Below are 11,331 nucleotides of genomic sequence, written 5' to 3'. Positions count from 1 at the left end.
CTGATGTACAAGGTAGTTAGTTATCTTAAATAAAATCAAACTGAGTTTTCCCAACTCTAGTCATGACTTTCTGTTATTTATAGATAGAAAATTGCATTGATTTTTAGCTAATAGTTTGCTTTATTAATCTTCAAACACTCCATTCCCCGCCCCCCCGCCCCCCCTCCAATTAATAAAGTTTAGTTCCGTCACTTGGTGGCGCCCTACTTACAGACCACTGGTGAAAAAGTGTTCGGCTGGAACGTGTAAAATGAGTGATGACTTCTTCGTCCAATATCCACTGAAAAGTGCATTTTGCTTTGGTATAAGAGATAAAAGCAACACAAAACGCAACCTGTTTGTCTTCTACACACATAGAGTAATGCTTCAGTCTTCAAATAGGTGGGCAGGCTTGTTTAAATCTCTTTCTATATCGTCCGTGATTTGCACCATTTTCTAAAAAATTCCCAGCCGGACACAAATCGAAACTTAGGACTACTCACCATCATCACAATAGGCAAAGAGTGGGAGGGGGGGGGGGGATGGTAGTGGGAATGTTAGATATATAGCCCCCATAAATATACTTCTAGAAACTATAAGGCTCCCCTGTGAGCCTTAATAGGGGTCTCATATTTAGCCTAAACGCTATATATACGTTTTTCAAATCAGCGTTGATGGGTGAAAGTTTTACGACCGTTAGCCAGACAGGCCCAGAACTGAAGTTTCCTGTGTACTGTACACCTAAAGCTTTCACCACCCTACTCAATATACATTCATAATGCTTGTATTTCCTTTTTGTTGAGTGAAACTCAAAAACATCGTCAAAAAATACAATTTTCTGCTCGGTACTCACTATTGTTTTCCTGCCGCATCACACATTTTTGGACATCTCAATAATGCTCAACGCTTTATCTTTTGGTCAATCGACCACCAAGCGATACACTAGCCTACTCGCCAAGCCTTGACCGAGTTGGACTAAACCATTCTGTGAAAGGGGTGTTACAAACCCGTGTGGCAGTGCGTGCGCTGTTTGTTTACAATAATGAATAATAGTCGCCGTTCACGCACAAAGCGCCCACGCACAAAGCGCCCACGCACTGCTGCACGAGCTTGTAACACCCCTCTCACAGAATGGTTTAGTCCGACTTGGCCGCGGCTCGGCAGTTCGTCGATCTACATGTAGTAGGCTGCATAATGAGAAGGCAAAAGACGTGCGACTCGGCAGAAACACAACAGTGAGCACCGAGCAGAAAATTGCAGTTTTTGAAGATGTTTTTTAATTTCACTCAACACAAAGGCAATTACAAGCATCATGAATGTATAATGAGTGTGTGGGGAAAGTTTTGGTTGTGTAGTACAAAGGAAACTTCAGTTATTGATGGTTAACAGTCGTAAAACTTTCACCAATCATTATCAACGCCAATTTTAAAAACATAGCGTTAAGGAGGCCCAAAATATTGTCACATGGGACCATTGGCTTTACAACCCAACGAAATAGACAGTGCCCCTTTTCCTTCCCACAATGCCTTTCGACAATTGAGAAACATCAGCCAGGCGAGATTCCCGATGGAAGGTCTATCAATATTATCAGTTGTTTTACTTAATACAGTTACACCGTAGTGCATTGAAATAAAAGTATCTGAAATGAAATTTTGTTTTTATTAACTTGAAAAATGTTTAAATTAACAAAACTTACCGAACCAAACAATAGTTTGGGAGATGATCGTACAACTCTTGTCCGGTTCTGACCATCATGGCTTTACTTTTTTACACCCAAAAAACCTTGGGTTGGGTGGTCGGGTTGGCGTGTGGTGGTATCAATTTTCTCACATGTTACCTTCATGTGTCCATCATGTCTTCACCCCAGTTCAAATAACGCTGGGCTGGGGATGGGAGCACTGTGTGGATATAATTTTCCATTCCTACCTTTATAATTCTCTGGGGTTTTCCTTGAATCCTTGTATTCTCGCCATCGTTGGGTTCTTTGTCAGAACAGTGATTGAGATTGATTTTCTGAGTTGAGGGTCCACAACTAGAATAAACAGAATGGAAAATAAGCCCTGGGGACTAGTGCAACTAGTATCGTATTCGCGGATATTGATTGCTTAGTCATGTTGCGACTCTACCGTTTTACGACTACCCGGTTAATCGTGCCGCCACGACTACTACAGTTGTGTCGCTCACGACTCTTCACGCCAACATAATTTTCTTATGAAACACAAACACATCATTCAATCCTTTTCAGCATGAGTTTAACTATACTGCGCCTGCGACAAATAATATGCCAGAATGCATCTTAGGAATTGAAAATTAGTCGCGACTGACTGAAGTCTCGACTATTTGAGGCATGACTAGTCGAGTAGTAAATTTCACGAGTCGCCCAGGCCTAATGAAAATGAAACGAAACTGAGTCAAACTATGTTTAATAATGGAAATAATATGTGTCTTCTTTGATAGAGACTAAGCTTGTATGATGGAGGAGCAAGCGTGTCCTCGCTGTAAGTCAACCAAGTACCGGAATCCTTCCCTCAAGCTTCTGGTCAATGTATGTGGACACACATTGTAAGTACAAAGTATCCTTGTTTTTCTTGATTTGGGCGAGTACAAATATTCATGAGGCATTGCGTGGTGAGGTATCAATAGGCCTATATATTTGGTTTGTAGTAACACCATGTGTGTATACTGCTTGCCAGGTAGAGTTTGTTCTTGGAGAACTCTCTTTCCTTATTCTACTGCTGCGGAGTAGATTGTTCGGGTGTTCAGGAGACTTCTCAGTTCTGAAAAGAACTGTCCTGCTTTTTAACTAATACGCGGGCGGATGGTATAGAAAATAGGCTGGGACTACTACTTTAGCTTATATAGGATCATGATTAACTGTACTACCGCGGAGTCAGTTCTTAAATTGGTCTCAACGTTTAGTCATCGTCAGGAAATAATCGAAAATACTATTGAGCTCCAAACACTGATTTTGTGCTTGCTGTGTCATTTCTGCTTTTCATACCCGACCATTAACACAGGAGAAGGCGTGCATTCTTACCTTCTAGCTATTATATTGTAGAAAGCACATGAATACCGTATGTAAACGAACAAGCTGGACCCTTAGTTTCCTTGAGCATTCACCAATGAAATATGCTTCTGCTTTAAAAGCAAACTTTTCTGCCAATTGAACAGGTCTTTTTCCCATAAACCTGTTCACGTTCATAGTAGGCTATACCAACTGATATATATTCACACCAAACGCATGGTCGTACAGTACTGCTTCAATTGTGTATAAAACCGGCTGCTCTCAAACTTGGCTGCTCTCAAACTTTTTTAATGGTACATGAACTCTTGAAGGTTCATTGAAGCAATAGAACCAAAGCAAATGCTGTGTGTTTAAAAAGTCCTCATCAAAGATTCCTACTTCAAAAAGAAGATGTATCCAAAATCCAACTTGCAGCTAAGATCTACAGCATGTGGTGTGTAGTGGATGTCAATGTGTTTAATTTCTATGCTTTGTTAATGGTGACTGTTTAGGCCGAATACTCCCTGAAGCTAATTCTGCGGGGAATAGTGTTATCCGGCTATGTTCCATTTGGGATGTTAAACAAATTGGTGATTTTTTACTGTTCAGTTAATGAGTAGACACAATTTGTTTACCATGGTACAGTCGCTGACTGCATGATGGCTCAGTGTAAAGTTAAGTCCTAGAGCCATAATCTAAACAATCTATTTTGGGTTTATTGTTATTGTTTAGATGTGAGAACTGTGTGGAAATCTTATTTGTGAGAGGTTCAGGCGCTTGTCCGTCCTGTAGCACACCATTGCGTAGAAATCAGTTCAGAATCCAAGAGTTTGAAGATGCCAATGTGGAGAAGGAAGTCGACATAAGAAAGAGGATATTAAAAGAGTAAGAATTTGCCCTTCACATTTTTAAAATAACATTTCTCGAGCAGGGACTAAAAAAGTAAATATTTTCACAAGTCCAGTTTGCATTGTGTTGGTGTCTGTTGTGCATTGTATGCGTTATTTTTTTCCTCAAATTTCATGTTCATGTAGAGCAGGGATAGAGTCTATATCACAGGGCTCCAACTTGCCACTGGACCGCAGGCACGAGGTCGGTTATTTTAGCCCCAGGCCAGGAAACTCATGACCTGACAAGTCAGGCAGTCTTGTGCTTTTCAATTGAATAATAATACCTCACTGTATAAAAGAAAGAAGACAAAAATAGAAGGTTTAAATGTTGATAATATACCAACCCTTAACACAAATGAGATAATCTTGTTGTGTAGAAAGTTAATTCTAATGACGATTCTGGTTTTGTAAAACTATTTCTGATCCCGTAAACATTTATAGTCCCGCCGTCTTGTAGAATTTTACCCAAAATTTGATTTCATTTCAGCCTGTATCAGATGTACATCAGTGATGTTATTGATTTAATTTGTTATATTCTATGTAGCTTCAACAAAAAAGAAGAGGAATTTCCAACATTGAAGGAGTATAATGACTACTTAGAAAAAATTGAAGAAATCAGTAAGTGTGATATAATTCCACCTTAAGCCAGACTTACTCAAACGATAACGTTGAGAAGCCCATAGAAAATGCAACAAGCTGCTTTGGTTTGGTCCACTAAAGAAATCCTGCTCTTTGGTCGAGTGCTAAGGACACTGTTCCTTAAAGCTTTGTTAAGTCTAAACCCCAGAGTTTTACCAAGGTGGAAATTCACCAAAATTGTATTCATTTTTTTGTCAGCAATGACCCTCACCCGTGAATTACTCACTGTGAAATAATTTAGGCAATGTTGTAGCCACGTTGGGCGGTGCTGGGGGGGGGGCCTGCCCAGGACTCACAGTTTTTGCCCAGCACTCTGAGAAAAATAGATTATTCCGCCCAGCACAGATTTCAAACATTGTCCACTGTGCATTGATCTGAGACACAGCTATGATAAGGAGTATCAAATGTCACAGAGAAAGAACACAATCAACAGACCATTCAACTTATTGCATGGCCCCATAACACAAACAGTTTGGAAACCTGGCCCCACTTCAGCAATAATGGCCCATAATTCAGCATTATTGCCCACCACTAAAATTGGTCTAGCTACATCCCTGAATTTAGGTAAGGGGTATGGTCATATCTCATTATACAAGCTTCATGTTTGATTGTAAGTAAATTTAGTTTTGACAGCAGTGTGTTCAAGTGATGACATTGTGTGCTGTATGAATGAAGATGAAAACGTTGTATTTGCTTTTTTGTTAACCAGTTTTTAATCTAGCGAATGGCACAGAGGTTGACGCCACAAAGAAAAAGGTTGAACAGTACAGGAAGAACAACAGAGAAAGCATCATGAAAAACAGATCCAAACAGGTGAGTTAATTAAACGCAGTGGACACTATTGGTAGTTACTCAAAACAATTATTAGCATAAAACCTTTCTGGGTGACGAGTAGTGGGGAGAGGTTGATGGTATAAAACATTGTGAGAAACGGCTCCCTCTGAAGTGACATAGTTTTCGAGAAAGAAGTAATTTTCAACGAATTTGATTTTGAGACCTCAGATTTAGAATTTGAGGTCTCGAAATCAAGCATCTGAAAGGACACAACTTCGTGTGACAAGGGTGTTTTTTCTGTCATTATTATCTTGCAACTCCGATGAGCGATTGAGCTCAAATTTTCATAGTTAATTAAGAGCCGTATCGCGATTTCACCTGACACTAAGATCTGATGACGGAGTTTACAGTATTTTCTAGTATTGTGACATCACACTTCACCAGAGTCGGGCCTGATACATAGGGTACAAAGCCTCGACCTTTCTGCAGGGATGATTTAAATGTACATTTTTAACACTTAACCATTGTTACTTGAACCCAGTGCACTTATCGCAAAAGAGAAGGGGTTCGCCCCAGTGTTCCTAGCTTGATTGGCAGCATATTGCGCCATAGCGTCTTGTAAACCATTATGAGGTGCTATGTAAAAGGAGTAGGTCTCATAACTCAAACATAGTCCCACATACCTTGCAGGAAAAAACTGTATGTTAAAGCACCTTGAGCGTCACTGAGTGATGGATGCACGCTATATACGAGAATCCACTTTTATTATTATTTATGGTCAAGTAGACTTTCAATATTGTTTTACTAATTACCTTTGTTTGTTTTTTGAAACATGACAGAGTACTGACCAGGCCTATCTGGAGGCTTTAATCCAACAGGAAAATGAAGATGAAGAAGAGAAGAAACAACAACTTCAGTTCATGGAGAGACAAACTAAAAACCAAAAGAAGCGGGACAAGGAAGCTCTGATTGATGAACTGGTGAGTTGAGAAGCTGGAACTCAAATCTTATCTAACTCAGCAGTACTTACCAATGATTCTTGTTGAGATCCATCATTTCTTGCAAAAAGAGATTGCAGGGTTTCTGCGGATCCTTGGGAAGTCTTAAATTGTGACCCGCTACGTGAAAACGAGTCAGATGTCGCCCAATGCATGTTATGGACAGTTTAATGTGGGAAAAGCAACAAAAAAGAAGCTATGAATACAACAATTTGGTGATCATACTTATGTCTTATTTGTATCCTTTCGCGCGAAATGGTAGTTAAAAACATCACTTTACTTGTAATTCGTTTTTCAGAAAAAATGTTGTGTTGGCTAATTTCAAACGGGAGTAACTCAGCAACGCGACACACCCCAAAGCTTAGACATATACCAAATTACTGCTGCTGGTGTGTTCTTTCCACCAATGCATACAACTCAATTCTTGAAATTGTCAACATCTGACTCATTTTCACGTAGCAAGTCACAATTGAGCATTAACTGGGTAAATTTAAACTAATTTGGGGTTGAACACAATTTTATTTGGTACGACCAGATTGAAAGTTATGCACTTTGATTGCATGTTCACCTTGAACTCAGTTGGAGATCATCTTAGGCAGATTTGAGCACTAAACAATTATTTGCTTTTGTTATTTTCAATTATTAATGGCTCAGATACACTCCAGCATGCCAGCAGAGCATGTGATAGCCAGCCATACAGCTAATGTTGAGATGCAAGAGGCGCCGGTCTTCAAGTTGCAAAAAAAGACAACATTCTCAACTGGAATCAAAGTGGTATGTTGCAAGTTTCTTTGAAATTGAATTAATTTTTTCATTTTTTTTCTTTAAAGGCAGTGGACACTATTGGTAATTACTCAAAATAATTATTATCATAAAACCTTTCTTGATTACGAGTAATGGGGAGAGGTTGATGGTATAAAACATTGTGAAAAACAGCTCCCTCTGAAGTGACGTAGTTTTCGAGAAAGAAGTAATTTTCCACGAACTTGATTTCGAGACCTCAGATTTAGAATTTGAGGTCTCGAAATCAAGCATCTGAAAGCACACAACTTCGTGTGACCATGTTGCGACAAGGGTGTTTTTTCCTTTCATTAATATCTCGCAACTTTGACGACCGATTGAGCTCAAATTTTCACAGGTTTGTTATTTTATGCATATGTTGAGATACACCAAGTGAGAAGACTGTTCTTTGACAATTACTAATAGTGTCCACTGTCTTTAAAGAATTTAATACTATTATTGAAAGGACTGTCAGGTTGAAGTAGTGGTATCTTTCCTTGCTTTCAACCTCTGGGACCCCTGTTTAAATCCCGCTTGGATTGGTTTTTTTTAGTCCCCACTTGATTACCTGGGTTTTCTCTGGAACAATTCTCTTATGTTTTCCTATCACATCATAAAATGAAATATATTTATGAACAATCAATGCTTTGGGCACTTTACAGCGACCCTTCACAGCGTTGTTTGCACAGAAACTTGCAGGGAAACATTTCAGGAAAAACCCTTAAAGACATTGGACACTATTGGTAATTGTCAAAGACTAGCCTTCACAGTTGGTGTATCTCAACATATGCATAAAATAACAAACCTTGAAAAATTGAGCTCAATCGGTCATCGAACTTGCGAGATAATAATGAAAGAAAAAAAAAACCCTGTCACACGAAGTTGTGTGCATTTAGATGGTTGATTTCGAGACCTCAAGTTCTAACCTCTGAGGTCTTGAAATCAAATTCGTGGAAAATTATTTCTTTCTCAAAAACTATGGCACTTCAGAGGGAGCCGTTTCTCACAATGTTTTGTACCATCAACCTCACCCCATTACTCGTCACCAAGAAAGGTTTTATGCTTATAATTATTTTGAGTAATTACCGATAGTGTCCACTGCCTTTAAACTGAATATTCAAAACCATAGTGCATAGCACACCGGGTGGAGAGTTTGTTTGGGTCTCACTGTTGTTTTGTACTCACATATACCTGATATGGAAAGGATTGCGGTAACACCATGTAATGACTATCTCTAATGAGTTGGGGTGGTTCTGAAAAGAACCGTTGGTTTCAACTAGATATTTCGATCAGTATGCTCTGATTGTCTTCTGGAGAAAAAAAAAGACGATCAGAGCATACTGATTGAAACGTCGAGTTGACACCAACGGTTCGTTTTAGAACCACCCCAACTCATTAGAGATAGTCATATTACATGGTGTTATCCAAAACCTTTCCATATGGTATTTTCATCATGCAAAGTTTCAAATCCTACTCACATATACCTGATTACCAATAACTTGGGTGGAAAAACAGTTGTGTTTGATGTTCTTTATACTTTTAGGGATTTGGCTACCAGGATGCCTTCTTACCAATCCCAAAACAAGAGGAGATCTTGTACACATATGAGGAAGAGACATATCAGAGTTATGGTCCATCAGCCCCATCTATAGAAGAGTTGGACACACAAAGGTTTGTACAATTCTATCATTACTTTCAATGGAAACGAGGGATAAAAAATTGTCTAATTTTAAATTTGATTTGAGGGTGATTTAAGACAAATTTACTACTGCGGGATTTGAATCAACGACCTCCAGATTATTGTGAGCGTGCTCTTCCATCTGAGGTATCTAGCCCTATGTTGGCAGTCTTTCTAATTTGTCGTTATCTTTGTTCGGGGGTGCTAGTCAGAAGCCATACAACCGTTAACTGTCGTGTAGCCAGGGATCACACACCCAATCCTACAATATAACTTTGGAAGCGGCAGCCAGGGTATCACCCCAAATCATTTAAATTCACCCAGTGAGTTTCCCATGTGGCTTACATGGGGATCAGGTTGGCTCAGTGGTTTCATTCCCTGCCTTTCACCTCTGGGGACCCCGGTTCGAATCCCACCTCAGATTGGAGCCTTGCATGTGGATTGGGTTTTCAGTCCCCACCTGATTACATGAGTTTTCCCCAAAAAGGGTTTTCCTTCCACACCTAAAACCGAACATTTCTTCTTGTTTTCCTATCCGTCCTGTTTTTGGCACTAATTGTGCTGTTGGGTGTGTAATAAATAAATTACTTTGATAAATTGAAAAGATAACACTCTTTATGGTCTTGGTTTTGTGATACACAGGTACAACATATCAAGTGCCGTCAGTAGACTTTTCTTCTAATAGCTAGTTTGAGGGCTTGTCGAATAAAAAATAAATGCTTCTTATTGTTCAGAGCAAAGGAAGATTAAACACTTGTGTTCTTGGTTTTTACATAGGTACAACAAGCATGTGAGGCCAGCATCTCCACAGGGTATGGCCGGGGGCTACAGTCACAATCTGGCCTGCCTCAGAGCACTCCAAGAAGCGTTCTCTGGATTAATGTACTTTCCTTCGCAACACAAAAACACCGAGGACTCCACAAGTATGGAAACAAGTTGACAGGTGAAAAGAACACTGGGCGTAAATTGAGCAGTTTTGGATCAAGAAGCAGCGTTTTTGTGTTTTAAAGATCCCTGGTTGTCACAGGTACCCATTTATACACCTATGTGAAGAGGAGCAATTATGGTAGAGTGTTTTGCCTCAAAGGACTACCACCATAAGCTGGAGTTAAAATTTGATTTGAGAATTCCCTGAATGTCACAGGTACAGATTTATACACCCATGTGAAGAGAAGCAATTATGGTAGAGTGTTTTGCCCCAAAGGACTTATGAAGGACAACTAGGGGCGACTCAACCACCATAATCTAGAGTTCAAATTTGATTTGAGAACTCCCGTGATGTCACAGGTACCCATTTATACACCCGTGTGAAGAGAAGCAATTATGGTAGAGTGGTTTGCCCCAAATGAATTATGAAGAACAACTAGGGGCGACTCAACCACCATAACTTGCATAACCTAGAGTTCAAATTTGATTTGAGAATTCCCTGAATGTAACAGATACCCATTTATACACCCGTGTGAAGAGACGCAATTATGGTTCAGTGTTTGGCCACAAAGGGCTATAGTTTGAACCCACATTCTGGGGACTCAACTACCATAGCTTAGGTATAACTGCATTTGAGAATTCGCCGAATGTAACAGGTGCTGTTTATACACCTATGTGTAGAGAAGGAATTATGTCAAACTATAACATATCAAGAACACAAGCAAGAAGACTAGTGAATGAACCTACATTCAGCCAAATTTTCCAAAACTTGACAACTGCCTGGACACCATGTAATACATTTCTACATGAGCTGTGGCGGTTGTTAGAAGAACAGGTGGTTTAAACCTTGTATGTGGATGTAAAACCCCTGGTTTTTCTTAGAACCGTCATGCATGTAGCTAGTAATAGATTTATTACAAGGTGTATCCGCATACCTCACTTGAATGTATTTTCACCATGCACAGTTTCAAATCCTGCAACTGCCTTTTGTTTGATTTTTTTATTGAACTTTTCGACAACAATGTTCTTCATATTATTTTGGTCTTGTCTTCCAATGAAATATCCTTCAAATGTGAGATTATCATTAATGCACATGGGAAACCAATACTCAAAAGAAGAAACACAGGAAGCGAAGAAAGTAATGACAAATCATGTGATCCGCTTTATTGCTTCTGACTTCAAATAAGAAAGCAAACCTTATTAAGTTGAAGTTGTCAGATAAACAAAAGACTAATATTTTGTTTTGATAGTAGAGCAGTAATGTAAAATCAAAACCTGTGTTTTCACATCCAGTTTGTAATCCTAGTTTTGTACTTTGTCATAGTCAAATAGTTTGACCAAAGAATTGAAATAAATAACTGTACTTTTTTACGGTTATAAGAAATAAAATACAGAATATTTATCTGATATAAATCGAAAGTCTTTTATGCTCCATTAATCCTTTTTATATAACACCCAAGCAGATCCTTGCCATTTGATTGGAGGATTGTCCGTCACGTGATAGCAAATAAAAGTGCCATTGCACGCCGAGTCACTCACCGTGCTTTTTCGTTCCATCCGAAAAGTACCATTGCACGCTGCCAGCGTGCAATAGTACTTTTCGGATGGAACGAAAAAGCTGAGTAAACACATATCACTGCGTGCGCGTGTCTTTGATAACGC

The 11,331-nt window shown here is 39.3% G+C and overlaps 1 protein-coding gene across 1 annotated transcript; it reads left to right on the top strand.

Moving 5' to 3' along the window:
• The first annotated feature begins 212 nt into the window (after positions 1-212).
• On the top strand, positions 213-11,177 carry LOC117300022 (CDK-activating kinase assembly factor MAT1). The gene is made up of 9 exons (XM_033783675.1): positions 213-381; positions 2,439-2,541; positions 3,716-3,868; positions 4,418-4,491; positions 5,222-5,325; positions 6,126-6,266; positions 6,939-7,058; positions 8,608-8,735; positions 9,520-11,177. The coding sequence occupies exons 2-9, from the start codon at positions 2,450-2,452 to the stop codon at positions 9,680-9,682; spliced, it is 975 nt and encodes a 324-aa protein (XP_033639566.1). The 5' UTR covers positions 213-381; positions 2,439-2,449; the 3' UTR covers positions 9,683-11,177.
• Positions 11,178-11,331: the final 154 nt, after the last annotated feature.

This window comes from Asterias rubens, chromosome 1, assembly GCF_902459465.1.
Source record: "Asterias rubens chromosome 1, eAstRub1.3, whole genome shotgun sequence".
NCBI lineage: Eukaryota > Metazoa > Echinodermata > Asteroidea > Forcipulatida > Asteriidae > Asterias > Asterias rubens.
Note: the sequence above shows the minus strand (reverse complement) of the source record. Positions and strands in the feature narration are given on the sequence as shown.